The sequence below is a fragment of the Schistocerca nitens genome, chromosome 7 (genome assembly GCF_023898315.1).
Source record: "Schistocerca nitens isolate TAMUIC-IGC-003100 chromosome 7, iqSchNite1.1, whole genome shotgun sequence".
NCBI lineage: Eukaryota > Metazoa > Arthropoda > Insecta > Orthoptera > Acrididae > Schistocerca > Schistocerca nitens.
This window is the reverse complement of record NC_064620.1, coordinates 467,616,977-467,644,595: the sequence shown is the minus strand read 5'-3', so window position 1 is coordinate 467,644,595 and position 27,619 is coordinate 467,616,977. Positions and strand designations below refer to the sequence as shown.

Genomic DNA, 27,619 nt, shown 5'->3' with positions numbered 1-27,619 from the left:
CACTGACGGCTCAGTGGCTGATGGTCATGTTGGCTTTGCTTATGTTCATTGAGGACATATTGAACAGCACTCCTTGCCAGGTGGCTGCAGTGTTTTCACTGCAGAGCTGGCTGCCATATCTTGTGCTCTTCTGCATATCCGATCGTGCCCTTGCGAGTCATTTCTACTGTGTGCTGACTCCTTGAGCAGCGTATAAGCTATCGATCAGTGCTACCCACGCCATCCTTTGGTAGCGTCCATTCAGGAGTCCATTTATGCCCTGGAATGGTCCCATTGTTCAGTGGTGTTTGTGTGGACCCCAGTACACATTTGAATTCCAGGCAACGAACTTGCTGACAGGTTGGCCAAACGGGCTATGCAGAAACCGCTCGAGATGGGCATCTCCAAAACAGACCTGCATTCTGTCTTACGCTGTAGGGATTTTCTGCTTTGGGAGACAGAATGGCATAACAGTACGCACAACAAACCGCGTGTCATTAAGGAGACTACGAATGTGTGGAAGTCTTCCATGTGGTCCTCTCGCAGGGAATCAGTTGTCCTCTGCCAGCTTCATATTGGCCATATGTGACTAACACGTTTACCTCCTCCGTCACGAGTACCCACCTCAGTGTTGCTATGGCTCACAAATGATGGTTGTCCACCTCTTGTTGGACTGCCCACTTTTAGCTGATCTGTGGTGGACTTTTAACTTTCCCAGCACCCTCCTTTGGTGTTGGGTGACAATGAGTCAACAGCAGCCTTAGTTTTACATTTTATTCATGAGGGTGGGTTTTATTATTTGATCTAAGTTTTAGCGCATGTCCTTTGTCCCTCTGTGTCCTCCACCCTGTGCTTTTAGGTTTTAATGTGTTGCAGAATGGTTGGCTTCTCCTTTTTATTCTCATTGTTAGCCAGCCATGGTAATCTGCTCTCTTGTCTTGATTTCTTCTACATGTTTCTTGCAACTCTCTGTGGTTTTCTTGTCCACTTTTGTCCATTTTAGTGTTTGTTGTCCTTCTGTCATTCTTGTGGTTTTCTCTTTTCCTCCAGCTGTGTTTTGTTTGCCTTGATTATTTTATTCCCACCCTTGTGGAATTATTTTAATTGGAATGAGGGACTGATGACATAGCAGTTTGGTCCCTCCCTCCCTCTTTTTAACCAACCAACCATCCAACCCGAGCACGGGGTCCTGGGTTTGATTCCCGGCAGAGTCAGAGATTTTCACCTGCCCTGAGATGACTGGGTGTTGTTGTGTTGTCTTAATCATCATCCATCCCCATTACGGTCGAAGGAAGGCAACGGCAAACCACCTCCATTAGGACCTTGCCTAGTACGACGGTATGGGTCTCCTGCATCTCTCCCCTATGCTCTGTCAAGAAGCATGGAACTTCATTTCCATTTCCATGGTGTTAAGCAAATAATTCTCTAATTATGTTCTTTGTTTCAAAATAAATAAGATGAACCTTGATTAGTATATGTTATGCACACATTTTGCAAACTCAAAAGAAATCTTTGTGTTAGTTAAGACCCGTACTGAATGTAAACATCATTTGTGATCAGCTGTATTGTATCGTACATGTAAAAGTTTGTATCATAAAGTACACTAGAAAGGTGGAATCTACTTTTATATTAAAGGAACCTTACCTACCCCCAAATACATTGCAAGACAGTGTTAAAATCTCAATAGATAGAAAACGACCTGCAAAAAGGAATTTACCTCACAACCAAAGTAGCTGAAGACTGCAATGTGATTTCATCCACAGACACAACTAAAACAGTGGCTTTTATAGGATGAGATATACCATAAGAACAAAAATGGTGGTGAACAATCAAATAGTAGAACATGGCAGCCATTTTAATCATCTGATATGTGATACCTCAGGAAAGTATGGCAAAGATGTAGACAAGTAGAAAAACTTGGAAAACTATGTGTAACAACAGACAAGTATTTAAGAGACAAGATACAAAGAATAAAACACAGTTTTATAAAGTAATGGCTTGCACAATATTTGTAGTTGGAACGGAACTGTGATCTTAACAGGCTACTAAAAGGGCTCTTACATCTACTGAAACTTTTACGTTGTTGACTTGGCAGTTATTAGGACATCATTAGTTTTAGCTCTTTTGCAACCTTTTTGGCTTAATTGTGTATGATCTCCTCTTAGGGTTGTACTTCCACCTTTCTAAATTTCAGGGAAGTACGGCCCGTTTGGTGAGGGCACGTTACATGATGCATAATCTATTTTCCTCCTCCTATGATATGTGTCAAATGCCGGATGTTGTGACTCACATTCTCCCACTGTACTAGTAAAGCTACTTTTGTGTGTGGCAGGACAACCCCATAAATGTGTAAATTACATAGAACACCATCCCCCTTGTTCGCCAACACATTGTTTCCAAGAGGGAGGAGAAAATCCAGCATTATAAAACACTTGACCAACAGTAATATCAAGATGCCTAGAAAAAGTTTGAACAACTGCATCCAATCGATCTGATGTCAAACTTTACAAACATTGTGTCAAAGTTTACACCTAGCTTGATGAAAAGGTCTCAAACAGAACTCGTGACCCACACCACATTTTAATACCTGTTCAACCACCCACCCACCCACAGTAACAGTGGTAATCACTCCATCAATGCAACTGGAGAGGCCTCATCCTCGTCCAGCATCATCAGGAAAGAAGATACCTGACAGAGTGCCCCCCCCCCCTCTCCAGATGAAACACACCAGCAACCTACCATCAACCAGTGGCCAACAGGACCACAGACTGTGGATCATACAGGAGAACGGTCTTCTTCTGTCCCAAAAGTCAAGACAGGAAAAATTTCAGTGCAAAAATTGCTCTGGTCAATCTGGCACCCATTTTCCCCGACATTGAGCCTGTGATCACCGATGGAGGGCCAAACATTCAGGTGGATTGTGACTCGGCAGCAAATTAATTTGTTCTCCTCTTTTCCCTTTGCTGCTTTCTTACATCCAAATCTGATGTTTCTTCAATGGAACTGTAACAGTCACTATCGCCATATGGCTGAACTCTGTTGGTTTATAGCTACTCACTTTGCAGCTGGCATGGCTCTACATGAAACATGGTTTTCTGAAACCCAACTCTCTACTATTAAAAATTAAGATCCCACTGTACAAATTGCATTAGCGCCAAGAGGGCATCTGGAGGAATCTGCACATTCATTCGATTTGACATTTTCAATGAGCAGATGCCACTGTCCACGGCATTAGAAGCTGTTGCTCTTCATGTCTACCTGTCATTTAAGGTAACAGTATACGATAACTGTCTACCCCCAGACAGATTTATACCATATCATAAGCTGATGGAACAGCTGCCTCCAACTTCCTTCCTGCTGGGTGGACAATCCTCTGTGAGCCACCCAAACCACATGTTGCAGGTGCCAAGTAATAGAGCAATCAATTTCAGAGCTGAAAATCTGACACTCAGCTATAGATATTAGTTGGCATCTCAACCATCTCTCTCTGAATTCAGTGATCCATCCATGGCGACCTCTGCGACAGCAACCACTTTCCTGCTATTCTCTCTTTCTCTACACATCGGCAAGTCGAACATAACCAGGCGGGTCACTTTGGAAAGCCAAATGGCAAGCCTTCATCTCCAGAACAATTTTTGAAACCAGTCAAAAGAAAGGCATCGAAAGAATGGTAAAAAATACATACTGTGGAGGCAATGATATCCTTCCTTCAGACTCTTCCCGAAGGACACCAGTGCCATGGTGGCCTGAAGAAAAAACTGCAGCTATCAGGGCATGGCAGGGCACTTTGACACAAGTGCCATCCGTCTACAGAACATTTAGTAGCATACTTGAGACTCTGAGCAAAGACACAGTTTTTAATAAAGAAGAGAAAGCAGGATTGTTGGAAACAGTATGTATCATCTACAAGAACCCACAACCTACCGCTGCGTTTGTAACTACATACTGTTCGCAGTATTTCCTGGCATCCTCCTCAATGGCAACATCTGTACTGATCCTGCTATTATTGCTGAATGTTCTGTGGCACACTGCCGAAGTGCGTGCATGCAATAAATATAGTAGTAATTTCATGATTCAGAAATGCCTGGCAGACCGAAACTCGTTATCCTTCGCTGCACATAACTTTGAATCATACAATATGCCATGAAATCTTCACGGGATATCAGCCGAGCATTGTCGTCTTCTAGTTACAATGTTTCAATGGCTTGCGTATCCATCATCTTCGCCTGAAGATGATGGATACACAACCCATTGAAACGTTGCGACTAGAAGACGACAACAACGCTCGGCTGATATCCCGTGAAGATTTCATAGCTGAAATTCACAGACAAAGCCTGTAATCGCATATACAATATGCCATTTACTAAATAGAAATTTCACAGCATTTTAACAAACTGGTGAGACACAGCCCCTGAAAATGTTAGCAGTGACAGCATAAAACACATCCTTTGGTTGTCAGTCATATGTGATGGAAGCCAGTGTGGAGTTGCTAGTCTCCCACTGCATTGGGTACCTCCCCAGTTTGTGGATAGGGGAATGCTCACCAGATATAGTGCATGCCAGGGAAACACCCGGGGTGGACTGACACTAGTGTCTGCTGCCTTGTAGTGTGATATTGGCTTATCAAAGACTAAAGAAAGAAAACTTTGAGAATAATTTACATGGTCCCCTGGGTTGGAGGCTGTGCGAGAGCCAGCTCCTCACACAAGTGAAACAATTAGAATGCTAAAAAACCTAATAATACGCCTAGGAAAAACTGGAATCTTGGATGATGAACAAGTGAAGAAAAAAAGAAAATGACATTTGGATGCTGGAATGTGTGAGGTATCTCCACAAAATTGAATTTACAGGGTGTTTCAAAAATGACCGGTATATTTGAAACGGCAATAAAAACTAAACGAGCAGCGATAGAAATACACTGTTTGTTGCAATATGCGTGGGACAACAGTACATTTTCACGCGGACAAACTTTCGAAATTACAGTAGTTACAATTTTCAACAACAGATGGCGCTGCAAGTGATGTGAAAGATATAGAAGACAACGCAGTCTGTGGGTGCGCCATTCTGTATGTCGTCTTTCTGCTGTAAGCGTGTGCTGTTCACAACGTGCAAGTATGCTGTAGACAACATGGTGTATTCCTTAGAACAGAGGATTTTTCTGGTGTTGGAATTCCACCGCCTAGAACACAGTGTTGTTGCAACAAGACGAAGTTTTCAACGGAGGTTTAATGTAACCAAAGGACCGAAAAGCGATACAATAAAGGATCTGTTTGAAAAATTTCAACGGACTGGGAACGTGACGGATGAACGTGCTGGAAAGGTAGGGCGACCGCGTACGGCAACCACAGAGGGCAACGCGCAGCTAGTGCAGCAGGTGATCCAACAGCGGCCTCGGGTTTCCGTTCGCCGTGTTGCAGCTGCGGTCCAAATGACGCCAACGTCCACGTATCGTCTCATGCGCCAGAGTTTACACCCCTATCCATACAAAATTCAAACGTGCCAACCCCTCAGCGCCGCTACCATTGCTGCACGAGAGACATTCGCTAACGATATAGTGCACAGGATTGATGACGGCGATATGCATGTGGGCAGCATTTTGTTTACTGACGAAGCTTATTTTTACCTGGACGGCTTCGTCAATAAACAGAACTGGCGCATATGGGGAACCGAAAAGCCCCATGTTGCAGTCCCATCGTCCCTGCATCCTCAAAAAGTACTGGTCTGGGCCGCCATTACTTCCAAAGGAATCATTGGCCCATTTTTCCGATCCGAAACGATTACTGCATCACGCTATCTGGACATTCTTCGTGAATTTGTGGCGGTACAAACTGCCTTAGACGACACTGCGAACACCTCGTGGTTTATGCAAGATGGTGCCCGGCCACATCGCACGGCCGACGTCTTTAATTTCCTGAATGAATATTTCGATGATCGTGTGATTGCTTTGGGCTATCCGAAACATACAGGAGGCGGCGTGGATTGGCCTCCCTATTCGCCAGACACGAACCCCTGTGACTTCTGTCTGTGGGGGCACTTGAAAGACCAGGTGTACCGCCAGAATCCAGAAACCATTGAACAGCTGAAGCAGTACATCTCATCTGCATGTGAAGCCATTCCGCCAGACACGTTGTCAAAGGTTTCGGGTAATTTCATTCAGAGACTACGCCATATTATTGCTACGCATGGTGGATATGTGGAAAATATCGTACTATAGAGTTTCCCAGACCGCAGCGCCATCTGTTGTTGAAAATTGTAACTACTGTAATTTCGAAAGTTTGTCTGCCTGAAAATGTACTGTTGTCCCAAGCATATTGCAACAAACGGTGTATTTCTATCGCTGCTCGTTTAGTTTTTATTGCCGTTTCAAATATACCGGTCATTTTTGAAACACCCTGTATTAGCAACAGAGATTGACAGGTTCAAAATGGATGTCGTACTCTGAGACCAAGAGGAAAGGCAAAGGAGGAGAAAAACTATGTAATGGTTTATATATTTGCAGTGGGATGTCCAAAGTAGCAAGAGGCAAAGCTGGAGTCTCCATCATGACAAGACAGGCATGGAAACAGTGTGTCACAAATTGGGACTTTATTAATGAATGCCTTTTTATTGCGGAAAAGACTGTTTGCGAAAAAAGTTGTAATTATTGGAGTATACATAACCACAAATGAGAAGAGACCAGGAGAAAGATACTTTCTAGACAATCCTTAGCAGGACTGTAGAAAAAATCCCATAGTGGAAGGAACTGCTTATCATGTGGAATTTGAACAGATCTGGAATGAGAGAATCTTGTATGATAGTGGAAAAAGGTGGAGAGACAGAATACAGTGACAATGGAGAATGATTGATTGAAATTTATGAACAGTTTGACATGAAAGTTACCATCACATTTTTTAAACACAAGGATATTCATAATGTACTTGCAATAGAATACTGGAGAACTTTGTTGTATAATAAATTACATTTGACAGGCAAGTAGTTTCAAGGCAGCATACATTAGATCATACAGAAGAACCCAGTGTGTATCAGACCATTATGTAGTAAAAATGAAGAGTTTTTGGCCATGGAAGAATGCAAAGAATGATACTAACAACTCTAAAATGAATTGTGCTGAGAAAGCTCAGAATCTACAGTTCAGTGTTGACAGCCAACAAGTTGAAAGTATACGAACACTCTTTGCCGCCAGGCTGGGAAGAATGTTGCAAGAATCATTTGAAGGAAGTACAAAGTAAATATAGGAATACGTAAAAACTAGTGTTCTAGCAACAGAGGTGCTGGGCATATAGGGAAACAACCACAGCTGTACAGCAGAATGGTGGTTGGAGGAAACAGAGGTGGCAATTAAAGGAAAGAGGAACATTTTCAGTCAGTGGTTCAATAATAAACCGAAAGCAGCAAGAACAGTCTACAAAGAAAAGAAGAACGAAGTGATGGAAAAAATACAGATAGCAAAGATGGGAAAGGACATGTACAATGTCAATAGTGAACTAGTATTTGTGAGAGTGAAAGAAGTGTTGTCAGTATTAAAAGGGCTTCAACAAGAGACAAAAGCAAAGACTGGTCTTCAACTGATAACACCAAAGGAATGGAAGAATATTTCTGGAAATTATTAAATGAGGATACAGAAGAATAACTGGAAGAAGGAATAGTGAACAGAAAGGAATAGGAAGGGAAGGAAATCCAAATTTTAGAAAGTGAGGTGAGTACGAGGTCAAGAATGGGAAAGAATGGTAAATCACCTAGATGAAGTGATATCAGTCTGGAGTTCCTAAAATATGGTGGTGACAAAATTGTGAAACTAATAACATGAGTATTCAATACATTGTTACATGGGGATTCAGTAATCAAGGAAAAGAAGCTAGGTTATATTAATACCACATTTAAAAAAAAAGGATGACAAAAGCTGCTTGGACTATCGAGGAAATTGTGTTATAGACACATTATTGTGAAGTTTTGGGAAAGAGATTAAAAACAAGCTGGAAATTTCAAAAACCCAGGAATAACATTGAGGCTTCACAGCTGGTAGATCATGCATAGACTGAAGTCTTACATCCTTGTGTAGTACAAGGAAAGATGATTATGACAGAATAATATTAAGTAGGAAGGAAGTTGCAGAACATATGCTGTGTACAGATGTTTGTTTTCGTTGGTGCAGACATTAAACGGTGTGAGGGGTGGGGGATGTGAGAAAATGGCAAGGTGTGATGATGAGTAAATGGCTTCACCTGCTGTTGACGGGGCCTTAGATGTTTTGACATCAGGGCTTTGTGGTAGCTTGACCATCAAGGAACAACCACACTACAAGAATGAAAACAAAAGACAAGATGGTTTTGTGACAAATAAAATATATACAGCAATCTTGGATGTTATGTTGAGCCTTTGAGGTGTATGTCATATGAAAAGCTATGTTCTGCTCTAATTCATGAGTCACTCTAATGATCTATTCAACCATTTAAGGAAATATATGTTTGTAAAAGGAAGTAGTCAAGCCTTTCCTTGGCTGCACACTGGATTTCAGAGGCACTGATTAGCAGGAGCTCTACTCCAAGAGAATCAACTACAGCTATGCCAACTGGGTTAAAAAAGAAGGTTAACACATCAGATAGTGCATCGGGTGACAAATCTCATGAAATGTGCTTTCAGCTTCAACTAAAGGAAGTGAGCCAGCAGCTACATGAAACCTTACAACAGATCTTAGAGAAACCTAGGGAGAAATAAAAAAACATAGGATTAATTTTCGTAGATTTAGAAAAAGCATATGATACTGTCCTGAGAAAAATACTTTGGAGAGCAATACATATGGAAAACATAAAGAATCCTTTAATTAAAATAATAAAAGAAATGTATAAACGTAACATGTGTCAACTGAAAATTGATAATAAATCTTCTCAGAAACTTAGAACAAGCAAGGGTTTGTTAAAAGGCTGTCCCATGTCACCAACATAGTTTAAAATCTACAGAGACTGTAGTCTTAAGGCATGGTCTCATAAATGCAATGGGATGGGGCTAAAAATTAAAGATGGAGTTTATTTACGTCACCTACTATTTGCTGATGATAAAGTAGTTATAGTTTAAGACAGAAGATGCAAATTATATATGTAATCGAGTAGCAGTGGAATGCAGAAACTAGGTATTGAAGATTATCAGAAAACAGAATACCTGACTGATGATCCAGATGACTTATACATAGAGGGAAAGAGCATTAAGGAGGTCAGTACTTTCTGTTTGGGATCCATTTTAGAGATGGAGGGAAAATTAGAGCTAGAAATTAATAAAAGAATTAAGAATGGGAGGAAACTCATTGGGATGCTCAACTTAATCTTTTGGAGCAGAAATGTAATAACCCAAAGCAAAATAATCGTATATAAATCAATATTAGAGAGCATAATTATGTATGGAATGGAGACATGGATTACTAATATGAAACACACACACACACACACACACACACACACACACACACACACACACACACACACACATTTAAAGAGAATGGAAGTAAGTGAAAGAATACATGACATGATCGATGGATGGAAGCAAGTTACAATGGTATGGGCATTTAAGAAGAATGGAGGAAGCCAGGATACTGAAAATTATCCAGGAATGGGAAATGAAGAGGAAAGAAGGACACACTAACTGGCTCCAAAATGTACAATGAACAATGAGAAGACTTGACACAGGGGAAGAAGATATACAAGATCAAAACAGCTGGAGTGACATCCGAGGAGATTAAGATCTTATGCAACGATGTAATAATTTCTGGGTATTTGTTACATCGACAAAACCCTATGTATAGAGGTAAATCTCAATTAATTAAAAAAATTTGATGGGGAGGAGAGTTTCAATCCCATTGGTAGGATGGTATTGTTATTTCTCTCCTGAAAGTGGGAAAAGACCCTCATATTGTACTTATCACTGCAGTGGATGCTCTGAGTAGCCTCAGCCTCCTTTTTCACTCTGCATTACAGCACATTTTTAAACTTTAGTGTACATATTTTATCTATCCGTTTATTTAAGCTAATTAGTTTGTAGTCTGTACAATCTGCTTTTTCTCACATTTTAATTGTACTGAAAATGTCTACCTTCCTTGTTATATTCTTCAGTGACCAGCTAGAATTTTTTTTAGGTGCCTGGATTTTGTCATTTTCAACTATCTGGCTACAGCTAGTGTCACTCTCACTTTTAACCATTAAGACATTTTCACAACCCTGGTGCTGACAATTCTCCTTTTCTTGCTACATATGTTTTTACGAGAATTTGCAGTGAGGGACTAATAACAAAGTAGTTTAATCTCTCTAAACCCATAACCATGATTGTTATAAAATAATGATGCTCTCCATACTACTCAGCCGGCTGGAGTGGCCGAGCGGTTCTAGGTACTTAAGTCTGGAACCGCGTGACCGCTACAGTCGCAGGTTCGAACCCTGCCTTGGGCATGGATGTGTGTGATGCATTTAGGTTAGTTAGGTTTAAGTAGTTCTAAGTCCTAGGGGACTGACGACCTCAGATGTTAAGTTCCATAGTGCTCAGAGCCATCCATACTACTCAACAAAAGTGAGCTACAGGTCACTTAGAAACAACAAAGTAAGAAAGATCCAAGCAGCTAAGTGAGATTTCTTTGGGCTGTGAAAAGATGCACCAGTGTAGACAAATTAAGAAACACACACACACACTTAGAAGGTATAAACATGTTCAACATGAGGGGGAGTAATGGACAACAGAAGGAAATGGTGGGAGCATCTCAACAGAATGAACAGCGGTAGACTTCCTTAAAAAGATACAAATTATAATCCAATACACCGAAGGAAGTCTGGGCAGGCCAGAGAAGAGATGGGTGCCATAACAAAAGCCTAATACTTGATGTACAAAAGATAAGCATTTGACACAATCAAGATACCTTTCAACATACAGCCACACTACAACCCTAACAGTTTGGCAACATTTGTGATAAACAAAAAGCATGTCCAATTTTTCAACTATTGTGTACATTGTGAATGTCTAAATAATTTCTTGAGCAAGTTGTTTGACTGCTACAACAGCAGATCATGGACTAAAAGGCTTCAAACTCACATGAACTGTTTATATTTGGTTCAGTAGGTCAGGCATTTGTGGAAACTTCTGCAGATGGTGGGAGAGTGGTTGGTGGTGCTGTTATCTTGTTACTGTATGATAGAGCTCAACCTATTATGTTTTTAAAGTCCTCTTGAAATAATTTTTCTGATGTTACAGAAAACAGTTCATGGTCTTTAAAATGCCATATTTAGCAACTTTAAATGTTGCAAGTTAGTTGTGTCTATCAGAAAATTCTCCACATTGTCTGCTATAACTACTGAGAAACTCTTCTCATTATACATATTTGTTCTGTATACGTCTGGGCTGGCCTGTCTTAGAATACTGTCAGTCATTTAGTGTGTGTCACTTATCAACTTAACATAATGATTTTCATATTATTTTACGGGACCTTCTATTAATGGAAAAATTCCATTTAGCTAGACATATGCAAAAAACACAGAAGTCAGTGTAATGAGTTGTTCAGAATTTTAATTACAAAGATCTGTAAAGCTTCACATTTGGAAAAGGTAGTTTTGTTTTTCATAGTTCCAGTGTAAATTGAAAGTTAAATAATAATTAGCTTGAAACTTAAGTTTGCAGCCATGTGATATGCACAGAAGCAACGAACAGTACAATCTTCATAAGATCATCAAGATTTTCTTCTTCTCCATGTTATGAACATGGCTACACATTGCCATGTTCTCCATAACAGCAATAAGGAACTGAAGTGATTTCTTCTTACTACTTTATCGAAGAGGACAAATGCATTCCATGAATAAAGTTCTATAGTAAACAACATTCCATTAGAACTACTGATAACCTTGGGAGAGCCAGCCCTGGCAAAACTCTACCATCTGGTGAACAAGATATGAGACAGGCGAAATACCCTTAGACTTCAAGAAGAATATAATTATTCCAATCCCAAAGAAAGCAGGTGTTGACAGATGTGAAAATTACCTAATTATCAGTTTAATAAGTCACAGCTGCAAAATACTAACACGAATTCTTTACAGACAAATGGAAAAACTGGTAGTAGCCAACCTCGGGGAAGATCAGTTTGGATTCCGTAGAAATATTGGAACACGTGAGGCCATACTGACCGTACGACTTATCTTAGAAAATAAATTAAGGAAAGGCAAACATACATTTCTAGCATTTGTAGACTTAGAGAAAGCTTTTGACAATGTTGACTGGAATACTCTCTTTCAAATTCTGAAGGTGGCAGAGGTAAAATACAGGGAGCGAAAGGCTATTTACAATTTGTACAGAAAGCAGATGGCAGTTATAAGAGTCGAGGGGCATGAAAGGGAAGCAGTGGTTGGGAAGGGAGTGGGACAGGGTTATAGCCTCTCCCCGATGTTATTCAATCTGTATATTGAGCAAGCAGTAAAGGAAACAAAAGAAAAATTCGAAGTAGGTATTAAAATCCATGGAGAAGAAATAAAAGCTTTGAGGTTTACTGATGAAATTGTAATTCTGTCAGAGACAGCAAAAGACTTGGAAGAGCAGTTGAACAGAATGGAGAGCATCTTGAAAGAAGGATATAAGATGAACATCAACAAAAGCAAAACGAGGGTAATGGAATGTAGTTGAATTACGTCTGGTGATGCTGAGGGAATTAGATTAGGAAATGAGAAGCTTAAAGTGGTAGATGAGTTTTGCAATTTGGGCAACAAAATAACTGATGATGGTCGAAGTAGAGAAGATATAAAATGTAGACTGGCAATGGCAAGGAAAGCGTTACTGAAGAAGAGAAATTTGTTAACATAGAGTATAGATTTAAGTCTCAGGAAGTTGTTTCTGAAAGTATTTGTGTGGAGTGTAGCTGTGTATGGAAGTGAAACGTGGATGATAAATAGTTTAGACAAGAAGAGAATAGAAGCTTTCGAAATGTGATGCTACAGAAGAATGCTGAAGATTAGATAGGTAGATCACATAACTAATGAGGAGGTATTGAATAGAATTGGGGAGAAGAGGAGTTTGTGGCACAACTTGACAAGAAGAAGGGATCGGTTGGTAGGACATGTTCTGAGGCATCAAGGGATGTGTTGTCGTATGATGCAACTGCTATTGACATTGACACCTCCGTATATCTCTTATATGTAGCCTTTTTTCAGGGTTGACAATAGTGAGTAAAGATAAACATGTCCTTCTCATCATTTCATCAAATTCCTATTACTTTGCCTCTCTGAAAAACAGTTTCCTATCACAAAATAACGGAGAATGTCACAAGTTTGTACGGGCTGACTGTGATATCTGTGGGAAACTGACTGATAATCCTGCAAGTGGTTTCTTAAGTGTCATTATGATCAGAGTTGACTTAAGCACTTCTTTGTACATGTTTTAAGACCTGGTATCTTTCAACATGTGTCTCACTTAGGAACTTTCAAAGAATGGTTGTCTAGATTCTAAAGCCCCTTTTTTAATTTTAGTAGTGGATACTGTATCCAACATGTCTTAAAGATAAAACTTTTGTCGGTCAGTTCATCTGTCTGGATTGCACAAACTACTGAATTTGTTTGTTGCATTATACATGGTCCAAATTTTATTGAGCGTTCACTGTGGACGGTTTACATAATTAGTAGAACAGAAAAGTAAAGGTACTTTCTTATATTTAAAAAAATGGGTGAAACTTACAATCCTTTGGAATGTTGGTGTCACCAGCATCAGTGCTATTAAGTAATTTAGCATGAATGGAAACCTTAGAGGAGCTGGTGACAATACAGTAGATGAATCTGTACCATCCAGCTGGTGAGGTGAGCACATGCTAATTATTCACCTGATGAACTTTCATCACTTGCCTCATCTGATAACATATCATGTGTTGTCAAGCCCTCATGCAATGTCAGATCCTCTGTTGCTGCTATTTCTAAATGCATTTTGTAAACTACTATACAAGATGACAAACATCTCTTAATTTCTAATACATAAAACATGCATACACACAATGGGATCTCTAGTGGTAACAACTGCAACCAAATAATCGATGCTGAGCAAGAAGTATGAAGTGGATACTCTGACTTCAACAATCAACTACTGGATAGAAACAGTAATATTTAGGACTCCATTTTTAAAGGGTTCTTGCAGAATTACTTCAATAAACTTGGGATTTTAAGTTTCCAATATATTTTAAAATAAAAGATAACACTTGACACAAGTGGTTAATAGTATTTATATTATTAACACATCTTTAATGGCTGCTTCATTTTGTTAATATTTACATTCGATTCTCACATGTGCGGAGTCGTTCTCGAAATATAAGGAACTCTATAATTGAATTAATTAATGTTTTTTAAAAAACTGTGATTCAGTATTTTAAGTTTATTATTTGCTGTCTTTACATGGTTACAATGTTGAGAGTGTACCTTTCTTTTCAAAGGAGATATGCTCTACAGATTATATCCTTGAAAACTGCTGTTTGATTTTCCATTAGAGAGAAGACTAAAAAGATTTGGGAACGATATGAAGATATTATGATGAGGTACATCGCAATGACTGATGAAGTCGTAGCTTTGAAAAGTGAGACTGGTGTTACGGAAAGAATGAGATTGCGTGCAGAGGAGGAAATAGTTAAACTTAAACAGGAGATTGAGAAGAAAGGTGAAGGTAATGTTTATCTAGCTTTCATCTGTTAGGAAAGTAGACTTTTGTGCAAACTTCTGTTTTATTTTGCAAAATGAACCACACATTATTGTTTAAGAAATATAATAAGTGCAGTATTACAGTAATTCTTCGTGGAGTCGGTTTCTGAAATTTGCATGTCAAAGTTAGTTTCCCTTCTGTTGCTTCACTAATTTGTGAAACCATTTGCTGAACAGCATACATTATAATTTTATCATAAAGTTTGTTTTCTATTCTTTGACAACAAGTTTAGTTAGAACAGTAAGTGTCCTAGGCTGATGAAACTAACAGTGTCCTGTCATAAGGAAGTTTGTCAGTGTATAAATTTTCAACAATAATCTATGTAACAAATTGTTTAGTTATTCGAAATGCTTGGCATGTGTCCTGGTTTCTATCTGTATACAAGCTATACACTGATAATTGTGCATGTTGGGTGGGTGACCTCACATCTAGTTGATAATTAGGACTGGTGTTTGGAGATGTTGCATTTACATTTCATAATACTACTTTTCATTGTAAATGTATGCTAATAGCTCAAAACAAGTGTTAGAAGGATATTCAAAAAGTAAATGACATTAATGTATAAAGAAAAAGTGCAGGTATATAAAGACACGTTTTATTATATTCAATTAAAGCTACCACTGTCAGTTCTTTGTCCACATAATTGCTTCCTACACACAACACTCTTGTCACATCAAGTAACAAGTTTTTCAGTGCCCTTGTTGTTGAATTCTACCACCCATGAGCTAAATTGTGCATTGGAACAATCCTTTAATTCATTATCATCTTCAAACCACTGTGACGATAGCAGTTTCACTATCTGAAAAAGGTAAAAAATCAAGGTCTAAGTCAAGCATTTTCATTGTGAGAAATTCATTTGAGCAGTGCAGAGAACTGAAGCAGTTGGAACAACTGAAGCAATTGGGAATCTCGTGATGGAAAACCAAATGATTAAACCTGAAGGTCCAAGCACTAGAAACGTTTTACAACAAGAGCCAAAATTATTGGCTGCGGAGTATCTCGCACACAAAACTGGAATCAGAAAAGCACCTCCCACTGAAAATTAGAGGAGTTGAATGTGTGATTGAAGCAACACAGACTATACCCAAATTCGAACAGACCACACAGAATGATACTACTGCAGCAGCAGGGTAGGTAGCAATGCAGGACGCCACACCGACCAACTCAAAGGCAGCTCTTGAACCACAACAAGCAGTCCATGTTGACGCCACAGTTGTTTACACAGCAATCTGGCCTATCAAAACATGCAGAACCGCTAAAAGTACAAACTCTGAAAAAGCACAATAATTAAACTGGTGCTTGTATACAAACATAAGAGTGGCAGTTCCACACCAAAAACAAATAAGAGGAGGGAGTTAGTGACAACAAACAAGCAGAAAATGAAAGGGGTGGGGGAAGTAGACTGCCTGTAGAGAAAAATGTATCTGCGACACTGACTCAAAAACCAGTGTAACAAAAGGTGGATTTAAATATCGTTAAAGATCCTTCGATGTTTCCAGTGGACAAGATATTCTTAAGAGTGGATGGCGTAGGTACAGAACCCAGCCAACTGTGTACAGAGCCTGGAAGAAAAAGAAAAATCAAGGACTCCAAAGACTTCAGTGTTGCTACTTGTGTAAAAGAATCCCAATCAGAAATTCCCGTGGAAATGGAATGAGAAAACAACTGTTCAGTCTACATTAATGATCTTCTCTGTGGCTTTAACTCAAGCTAATTTAATGTTGGCTCTGAAAATTTATAAATTACATTTGATTTAAAATTTGCATTTCAACAACAGTTCATTTATGAATAAGAAGCAGTTATTCTTATCTTACAGGAAGTTAGTATTTTAAATTTCAGTTCCTGGGTTCCATACATTAATAAACATAGCTCCGAAAGAAAGTACAGTAGTTTTATTAAGGGAAGGTATTCCCATAAATCATAAACTTAGGCCGCAAGATAAGTTTGACATTCATGGCTAACATTAAATCACAATAAAAAAGATATTTATCTGTTAGACAGGTCCCCGCAACCTGTTAATAGGTAGTGACTTTAACTGTGTGCTCAACAAAAAATACCAGTCACCGAATTTTAACTACTGCAAAGAGCCACACGAGTTGGTTCAGAATGTTAAACTGAAAGACTCTTGGGAATTAAAGTATTCTATTGTAGCAAAATATTTTCCTCGCCTCAACTTTGTGCAGCCAGCTAAATAGACTGCATGTGTCTGATAATATAAGTGAACAAATTTTTGCTGTTGATGTGGTTCTGGCCTGTTTTATGATCATTCTGCCCTTTCAGTAACTGTAAACTTACCAAGTGACATAGATGGCCGTGGATGTTAAACATTTCACACCTCGCACACAGCGAATTATTCGATGTTATAAGTGACACTTATCACGCTTATCTATGCTCAAACAATAAATATTCGTCAAAATCAGAATGGTGGACCAGTTTAGCCAAAAGGAAACTTGGGCAACACCTAGGTTATTATGGGGCTCAAGAAGCAAGAAACAATAAGAAGACTTTTGTTACAACTTATTGAGAGAGCTATATGATACATCCAGAAATAAACTTGATAACAGCCAAACTATTGAGCATGAAACAGAAACAAACAAATTGAAACTCACAAGATAAAATCAAAACCCAAATCTCTTTAAGTAGCAACTTCTATGTTCCATTTCATCAGACACCATATAAACAATAAATAGACTTCACAGAATGCTTGGAAACGGAAAATGGCAGCTTACTCACAAAGCGGAATGACATTGTCCAGAAAATTCAGCGACAATTTGAAACAATGTACTCTCATGATGAAACAGGCAACACGTCTATAGGAGAAGATTGACTAGGCTGCATATCATGCAATGTGTGTTTCATATTGTGCAACGCAATACCTGTACAGTAACTGTGTGCCACGTGCTTAACCATACAAAAGGCTCAAAACTAATGCAGTGGTTGTGGTAAGAGTGCTGTAGCTCCAGAGCAGGAGGCTGTGGCACCTGGCGTATGGTGCGAGTTTTGAGTGCCTCCACGCCCCAGGGTGGAGGCGTATGACACCCATTGGCCATGAAGCTGTTGGACAACACAACGGCCCAGGGGCCATCAAACACCCCACCCCCCTTCACACACACACACACACACACACACACACAAAAGTGTTTTACAACAGGAACAGTACAAACAAAAAAGATCACCGTGGACAGTGGATCACTCGGCTCATGGGTGAAAAACACAGCAAATTGCGCATTGAAATATGAACTGCAGGACAAGTGAATGTTGACATTTCACACACACATTGTGATCCATGGATTCCATTCCCGTGTCACGTCAGGCTGAGTGTCAGCAGTATATTGAAGCTGGCAGCATTTTTTGCTCTGCTTTGGAGACTGGAGAGTATCGTGGCCGGAATGATGCGTGATGTGTCCCCTCAAATGTGCTATGTGCACCTGTCCCCTAGTGGTTCGCATACCAGTGCTGTTTCAGCAGTGTGCACAGCTGGCTGGCACTGCAGCACGCACCACCTTGTGTAACGACCTCAGAGCAGGCAAGAGTACCCATTGAATTTAAGTATGTTACTAAACAGAGGAAAAGAAAGTAACAAGGATTCACTGACTAGCAGTGATCAAACAGGGAAGAGTTCAGCACCGAACCCCATAGGCACGTGGCATGTGGTGTTTGGGAGGGTTCACTACCTCGACACCTTGCGCTGAGCCCAAGTCCACCTTGAATGAGGCCACAGCCTGTAGAGGGTACCAGGCCTTTAGCGGCTGGTACGAGCATTGGTGGAACATCTCCTTCAAGTCGGGTTGCATGAGAGTGCAGCTTCAAGTGGGCGGTAAACTCTATCTGAGACTAAATATGACCACGAAACTGACAGCAAGCAAGTACGTGAGGGAAAGTTGAAAAGCACTTTGAGGGCTACAAAGAAGGAAAAGAGTGAATTTTTTCTGGAAATTTTTTTTTAAGGCAGAAGACATTTTAGAGTTAATCAACAAGTTGCCACCACAACACAGAATATCTGGACTAGACGGTATATGAAAAGGGTTTTATCTTAAGTCGTGGAGTATCATTGGCGCAACTTTTACTGAAATTTTAAATGAAATTATGTCAGGAGGCACTGTTCCCATTAGGACCAAAATGGGTGAAATTGATCTAATGTCAAAGAAAATATACAACTTCTGCCCAGTAACTTTACTAAACTTAGATTATAAAAAGATTGCCACAGCAGTTATAGCAGAATGATGTCCCTCCTTGACAAAGTAGTGAAAATTCATAAAGCCTGCCTTCCAAGGAGACCTGTCATGACCCTAATTTCTGAATACTGTAACATTATTTCATAGTTGCCATAACTAACATAAAATGAGCTGTACTTTCTGTTGACTTTTGTGAGGCTGTTGACTGTATCAGTTTCCACTATTTAGAACAGGTACTGAAACAAATAGGACTTGAAGAAAGGGCTGTAAAAGTAAACTGGAATTTGATAACAAATCACTACAGGGATTATACGAGGGTCACTCCAAAAGAAATGCACACTATTTTTGTAAAAATTCAGTTTTCATTCTGCATGTGTGCATTTCTTTTGGAGTGACCCTCGTATCAACAGATACATAACAAAGGTGATTCAGATACAGAAGGGTGTACCACAAGGCAGTCTGCTTTCAGTGTCACTTTTTGTGTTGTGACTGGAGCCACTACTCAGGAGACTGAACGGAAAACTAACTGGTGTGGCTATGGTTTTCATAAGTCAAGAGAACAATATAGGAAAACTGAAAACTGAAATTGACAACTACAGTGCAGCCTCTAGAACAAAAATAAACTAGGGAAAATGTGTAATATTAAATGCCAGAGGTTTTGGAATTGTTGGTGTACTGTGGGTGCAAATGGTAAACAGCCACGACACACTAGGAATCATAATGGTAAATGGCAACCAAAAACTGAAAGCACACAACAAACTAAATACAAGGTGCCTTAATAGAAAACAACTGGTTAAAAAAAATCAGGATTGTGACTCAGAGGTGTGTATCCAGTTATCAAACTGCAGGCCAAAAAGACAATACAAATGTCCAGAAGGTGTGTGCGACCAGGCCATATCTTCAAGCTAAATTACAGGGTGACCATAAAATCAAGACAGGTGGGTAGCTTAGAATAAATGGATATCAGAAGGAAGATGACTGCACTGTGTGTAAAACGAACCACTGTAGTGGTTAACAAGGAGCCAAGCACCATCACATGGAAGCTTTCCAAACATTGTGCACACTGAAAGTATAAAACCACCCATTGACATAAGCAATATAAATTTAAAACTTAAATGTATCAGAGAATTTTACCTGGAAGAGAGTTCCCTTGATAACATAGCACGTCACAAAAAACAGTATTAATGACAAAGACCTTGACTGATCAATGAAAGAAGACAGATAGCCAAAACCTTGTCGAACTTACGCACCCAAATATCACATGGAAAACAATGTGGGAAAATTTTAGCTTGAAAATTCATTCATCAGAAGTGGTTTCAACTTCATGTAAAGTTGTAATCAATACTGTTGCAACTAATGGAAAAATTTAACCTTATTGAGTGAAGTGAGATTGACAAGTGGCTCAAATGTGATATAAAAGTTGACTTGCTATGGACAGTTCATGAATTGAAAGTTGTCCAGGAAGAGATTAGCATTATTCACTGCTTATACCAACAACATACTCCTCTGGTCTGACTTGGTGTACTACCAAAAAAAAAAAAAAAAAAAAAAACCTCATTTCATAACAAAAATGGAGACAACATCTACAAATTTCAAGATTATATGGAAACAGTTTATTGGCATAGGAAATGGTTGCCAAATGTAAAAAAAAGAATTCTCTAATATGTTATCAATTTTAATTGAAAAATAAGGAATTAGATGATATACAAAAGAAAATACGCTGGTAATGTAGACATTCATTTGAAGATTTTTAAAAAAGGTAACATGTGTATATTTCATCTTCATTTTAATGTTGTTGAAAATAAGTGAATGTAGGAAAAATGTAAATTCAGGAAGTATATACATTGGTTTTGACAGTATATGAAATGAATAGATTGCTGCTCACCATGTAGCAGAGATGTTTATCACAGCCAGGCACAGCAAAAAGACTACTAAACACATAAGCTTTCAGGTGAATCATCTCCTCCTGAAATAGACAACATACACACATACATTCTCGCAGCTCTTATACATACAGGGTATCCAGAAAAGGGCTCCCTGATTTTAAAATTAAATATCTCGAAAACAAAGATCGATAGAGGAATGCAGTAAACGGTATGTTTATTGTGAAAGCTGTAAGAAGTTTATACAGCAGTTTGAAATAATAGTTACAAAAGCTGCTAACAGATGGCGCTGTACGCTGTACAGCTCATATCAGCATACATAAGTGAAATAATTGTATGAAAACAATCTTTGCAAACAATTACATCACAATGTTTTCTGTAGGGAGTGCCTAAATTGTTGGCGACACCCCAAATCGATTTCGGCTTCCCGACCAGTGTTCGGTTTATACTGCGGAGCTTTACGCTGTTCTCTAGGCTGTCCACTACATCCGCCGCCATCAGCGGATACAGTACGTTATCTGTTCAGATTCTCTCAGCTCTCTCCTCAGTCTCCAAGCTCTGTACCCTTTCCACCCTCTGGTCCACCGGATTCAGGACTGCATGCGCTTGCTCCATTTGGGGGGGCGTCTCTGTGGCGTTCCTCTGGCTCCCAGGACACGTTGGTATTTGTGGCAATGAGGTGGCCGATATAGTGGCCAAGGCTGCAGTCTCTCTTCTTCGGCCAGCTATTCGATCGATTCCCTTCGCCGATCTACGGAGTGTTTTATGTCGTCGTGTTGTTCTTCTATGGCACGCACATTGGTCGACACTTCCCCATAATAAATTGCAGAACGTGAAAGCTCTTCCCTGTGCTTGGATCTCTTCCTCCCGAACGCGTCGTCGGGAGGAGGTAATTTTAACTAGACTCCGGATAGGGCACTGTCTTTTTAGCCATCGGCATCTTTTAAGCGGCGATCCTCCCCCACTCTGTCCCCACTGCTCTCAGCTGTGGACGGTAAGACACCTTTTAATTGAGTGCCCCTATTTTACTCCGTTACGTGCCCGTCTACAGCTGTCGCCTGATATATCGTCCATTTTAGCAGATGACACGCACTCGGCCGATGGCGTTCTCGAGTTCATTAGTGCCAGTGAGATGACGTCAGTCATTTGAAGCTCTTTTTGGGGACAACCAACCCCTTTCTGTAGTGGATTTTTACGCTTTTCTTCTGCTTTTAGTTTCTCCAATTTTTTGAGTTTCGTTCCCATTGCTGCTGTCTTCCATTTTCGTTTTTTACCATTTCCTAAGTCCCAGACCGGGCGCTAATGACCATAGCGGTTTTGCACCCTAAAACCAAAACAAAACAAAAAATCAATGTTTTCAAAATGTTCACCATTGGCACCACAGAGGTGGTGCAAACGGAGAATGAAATTCGCCATCACATTTCGCAATGTCTCAACCGAAATGGATTCACATGCCACAGAGATAGCCGATTCAAGCTCGTCCAGCGTGGCGGGATGCTTCGGGTAGACCATGTCTTTCACTGTGCCCCACAAAAAAAAGTCACAGGGAGCCAAATCCGGCGAATATGGAGGCCAATCCATGCCTGAACCAGTAAATTTGGGATATTCCAAAGCAATGACTCGATTCCCGAAGTATTCCTCAAGAAAGCGAAACACTTGTTCGGTCCGATGTGGTCGGGCTCCATCTTGCATAAACCATTCAGTACCTGGTCGATCCTCTAACGCTTGCTGTGTGGCGACAAATTGTTCCAAAATTGCAACGTAACGTGCACCAGTGACCGTTTCTTGAATGAAAAAAGGGCCAGTAATGCCTCTGCTGCATACTGCAGCCCACACAGTAACTTTAGGAGAATACAGGGGTTTCACTTCACACCAATATGGCTTTTCGGAACCCCAAAATCGCCAGTTCTGCTTATTCACGTATCCATTCAGGTGGAAGTGTGCTTCGTCTGTAAACCAGATGCAGCCAACATCAAATCCTTCACTATCAATCATTGTGAGCATCTGATTAGCAAAGGCAACCCTTTGTTGCACAGCTCGTACCGGTATGGCCTGGTGCGTTTGAATTTTGAATGGAAACATGTGTAGGCTCTTTCTCAGTATTTTCTACGTGCTGGAACACTTCAAACCAGTCTCAGATGCAATTCTACGGACAGATGACATTGGATTTCGCTGAATATTTCCAGAAACTGTGGCGATATTTTCAGGCGTAACTGCAGTTTGCTTGCGGCCAACATGCCCCACTAGATCATCAGTTACGCTGCCTGTTCTATGAAATTTTGCGAAGAGCGTACGAATGGTTTTCGCATCGGGTCCTTTTGTAACATTAAATCGTGCTTGAAAACTTCGCCTTGTTGCTGTAGGACTCTCTTCTAACCTGTAGTACTCTAGCATAAGAAAAACGCGTTGTTCAATGGAGTACATGGTTTTAATCTCTTCCTTCGGTACGCTAACCTCCTTTCACGTTTCAACAGTGGAACTGATCGCTCTGGGCTTTGGATCACTATTTATACTAGGCATTACGTATGGTGATTACAGCGCCATCTGTTAGCAGCTTTTGTAACTATTATTTCAAACTGCTGTATAAACTTCTTACAGCTTTCACAATAAACATACTGTTTACTGCATTCCTCTATCGATCTTTGTTTTTGAGATATTTAATTTTGAAATCATGGAGTCCTTTTCTGGACACCCTATATGACCACTGTGTCTGTCTGTCGAGGCCAGACTATGAGCAACTGCATGTGATGGGACAAACAACCTGGATGGTGGGAGTGAGGTGGAGGCTGGGGTGGGAAGAGGGAGGCAGGGCAGGGTACGGCTGAGGTACAGTAAGGTGCTGCTTGTGGAACCAAATGGGGACAAGATGGAGAGAGGGTAGGGCATCTGGGTACAGTCAAGAGGTTAGACAGAGGGCATGGTTAGGGTGGAAAAGCTGAAAAGTAAAGAGACTGAGGGTGCTTGTGGAATAGAAAGCTGTGGAGTGGGAACAAGGATGGGATAAGTGGGTGGAGGACAATGTAATAGAAGACTGAGGCAAGCAGGGTTACGGGAACATGGGATAAATTGCAGGGAGAGTTCCCACCTGCTCAATTCAGAAAGCTGATTTTATAGAAGTATCCAGATGGCGCAGCCTGTGAATCAGTGATTAAAATGGAGAACAACATCGTGATGGACAGCATGCTCAGCAACTGCGTGATCGAACTATTTCTTGGCCACAGTTTGTCCATTCATGCGGTTGTCATGCCCCTGTAAAACAAATCACAGTGGTTGCAATCTAGCTTATAGATCACATGACTGGTTTCACAGGTAGCCATCCCTTTCATGGCATAGGTGATACTTGTGACCAGTCTGGAATAGGTGGTGGTGGTGGTGGTGGTGGTGGTGGTGGTGGTGGTGGTGGTGGTGGTGGTGGGCATCTAGGACTATTACAGGGGTATGAGCCATGGAGCAAGGGGTTGGGAGCAGGGGTTGTATAGGGAGGAGGAGGAGGATATTGCACAATTTGGTGGGTGCCAGAATACCACTGTGGGAGGTGTGGGGAGGATAGTGGGTAGGACATTCCTCTCTTTAGGGCACAACAAGATATAGTCAAAATACTGTTGGAGAATGTGATTCAGTTCCTGCAGTCCTGGGTAGTACCGAGTCTCAAGCGGTACACACCTCTGAGGCAGACAGTGGGACTTCGGGAGGTGGTGAGCGTCTGTAGAGATAAGACATGGGAGATCTGTTTTTGTCCAAGATTGGGAGAGTAATTGTGGTCTGTAAAGGCCTCAGTGAGACTCTGGGCATATTTTGAGAGGGACTGCTTGTCACTACGGAGAGCAGTGGCTCCTGGTGGATAGGATGTATGGAAGGGACTTCTTGTTGTGGAATGGGTGGCAGCTATCGAAGTGGAGATATTGTTGGTGGTTGGTAGGTGTGATGTGGATGGAGGTACAGATGCTTACTACCTGAGCCCCCATCTTACTGTTACTCGCTCCTGTGAATGGGAACGCGTTATGCAGATCTTGGTGCCTCTCGCGTCCATCTAGAAAAGATAACCTGAAGATGCCTAAATAAGGTGAAATGCGTCGTTGAAAAATAAAAAACTAACATTGCAACCAGGACTGTTTTTAACCAATACTGATGTAGTCACCTTTGAGGTGGAAGTCAACATCAGGGAAGAACCAGGTGAAGCGAATGGGGGAGAAGGTGTTGAGGTCCTTGGCGGAATGTGTATAGGATGTCCTCACTGTGTCCATATTTCAAAGATGTCATCAATGAATCTGAACCAGATGAGGGGCTTTTTAAACCATTAAGGGAATACTTACTTCAGTGTGCTACATGAATTTCAGCTTGATATGTCTAAGTGTACCTGAGAAAAAGGAATGTTAACCAACATATGGACAGTGTCTGATAACAAATGATAAAAATGTTTCGTCATGTGACATAATTACAGAGTAACAATTTCCAATATTTTTTCCTGTGGTTCTAGTGTGATACCTTGCTTCTTGCCGAATTTCATGATTTTCGGTCAACGGGAAGTATCCTGTAGGTTGTGATGAGTGAGTTTTTAAGTATCAAAATATGTGGCATTAATGGTTGATTCTTTTGTGTGCATTGTTTCGGAAGCATATATTTACTGCACTGCCAAGGGTCTGTAGCCACTACGTAGCTCCATTCTATTAATGATAGACTCGTTCAACTTTATTGTGAAGCAATGAGCCAGACATTAACATAGAACATCTTAGACAAAAACAAACACAAAGCAAAGAGTAAATGATTATGTGCACACTGGAGTCTTTGCCGCTGCCCCTGTATTGTGCACATGCAACTATTCGTCTGCGTGCTCCCACATAGCCCCCTCCCTGAACGGCGGAGCTCCAGGAATGTGCAAAAACTTGTACCGAACCCTTCGCCTGGTTCTTGTGCAAATTTCCAGCTGTACTTCCTCGATCGTCGTATCCTCTCGCAGCTTCATCCGGCTCGCTGTCCTACCATCCATTGCACCCTGCAGGGTCCCCTCGTCTTGCTTTAGGCCCACCTCCTCTTCTTGTCTTACATCTTCTAGCAGTAAGTGAGCCACCTTCACCCGGTCTATTGACACAATAACACTCTTATCGCAAACTAGGATAGTCATGGCCTGGTCCGTACGGTGTAGTACTTTATAAGGTCCCATATATGGCAGCTGCAATGGAGTTCTGACTGCGTCGGTTCGCAACATTACGTGCAAGCATTTGCTCAATTCTCTATGTACAAACGATGGCCTAACACCATGCCATGTCACTGGTTGTGGCCTAAGCTCGGCCAGTTGAGCCCTTCCTCTTGTTAACAAGTACAGTAAGTCCATCTCGCCTGTACTCTTCTGAGGCGTAAGGTTTCCCCGTATACTAATTCCGCTGTAGATGCTCCGGGATCAGGTTTGAAAACAGTGCGTAAGCCTAGTAACACTAGTGGCAATGCTGCTGATCAATTCTTGCCATGGCACATTAATGCGGCCTTAAGTGTTCGGTGCCAGCGCTCTACCATGCCGTTGCTTTCCGGGTGATAACTTGTGGTACGGTGACAGCGGAACCCGCACATGTTTGCCATCTCCAGGAATAAGGATGATTCGAACTGACGTCCTTGGTCCGTCGTGACATGTACCAGACATCCGAACCGTGCTGTCCACGTCGTCAAGAACGTCCAGCTGACTGCCTCTGCTAATATGTCTGAAATGGGGATTGCTTCTGCCCGTCTCATAAATCTGTCAGTTGCTGTCAATAGATATCGATAGCCTTCAGACATTGGCAAGGGTCCAACAATATCCAGATGCACATATTCGAAATGACCAGTTGGCCCCTGAAGTTTACCCACTGGCTTCTTCACACAGTCTCAGCAGCTGGCATCCGTCCTTTGGATCAGAAGGTCGAGGTTATACAGCAGATGCCTCGTCTGTTAGATTTGCAACAGTTGCGGAGGTTCCTAGGTGTTTTAAATTTTTACCGCAGACATCTGCCAGGATGTGCGGCTTTACAAGCGCCATTCACGGAGGCTTTGGCGGGCATGAACATCGCTGACAATCCAGACACGTCTGCGCCCATTTCCAACAGTCTCTCTTAATTCCTGGCCACATGAAATGCTCAGTCATTAATTTTACGCTTGCTCTGGGTCCCGAATGAGCCAAACCATGTACCCCTTCGAATACTTCCCGGCGCAAACTCTCCGGCACATAAGGTCTAGGCCATCCCTGTGAGGTATTGCACCATAACTGTATTGTCTCACCTTCTGGACAAAGTTTTCTTAACTTAAACCCGGTGGGCGTGCTCTGCCGAGAAACTTGCAGTTGTGCATCATCCTTCTGCTCTCTCGCCATTGTAGCATAGTTCACTGAATACTTTATTGCCGCAACACGTGAGAAGTAATCTGCCACCATATTCTCTGCCCCATTAATATGTCGTAAATCAGTAGTAAACTGGCTTATATATTTCAGTTGAATTGTTTAGGTGACAAAGTATCCGAACGCTTGCAGAATGCAAAAGTGAGCGATTTGTGATCTGTAAACAATGTAAATGGTCTGGCTTCCACGTAAGGCTGGAAATACCTTATGGCTTCATAAGCAGCCAGCAGCTCTCTATCGTACGCACTCCAATTCCGCTGTGGGTCTGTGAGTTTCTTGGAGAAGTATCCTAAAGGCTGCCAGTGACCAGCAGTCCACTGATGCAATGCTGCCTCAATCGCCACCTGACTTGCGTCAACAATAATAGCTAGCTTCGCATCTTTCTCTGGGTGAACTAGTAAAACCGCTTGCTTTAGGCTTTCCTTGATCCGCTCGAACGTGCACTGCATGCTTGATGTCCATTGTAGCTTCTGATTTTTACCTGTGTTCGTGCTCGCCAAAGCCTCTTTGAGTGGCACTTGTAAAGCCGC

The 27,619-nt window shown here is 41.0% G+C and overlaps 1 protein-coding gene across 2 annotated transcripts in view; it reads left to right on the top strand.

The window, feature by feature from the left end:
* Positions 1-27,619, top strand: part of LOC126195058 (protein Spindly-like) — a 138,913-nt gene that overhangs the window by 106,497 nt on the left and 4,797 nt on the right. The window contains exon 8 of one of the 2 annotated variants that reach the window (XM_049933504.1): positions 14,462-14,634. The exons of the other annotated variant lie outside the window; for it this stretch is intronic. Coding sequence (XP_049789461.1) covers positions 14,462-14,634 — 173 coding nt within the window. The remainder of the gene's footprint in view (positions 1-14,461; positions 14,635-27,619) is intronic. 2 annotated transcript variants of the gene reach the window in all.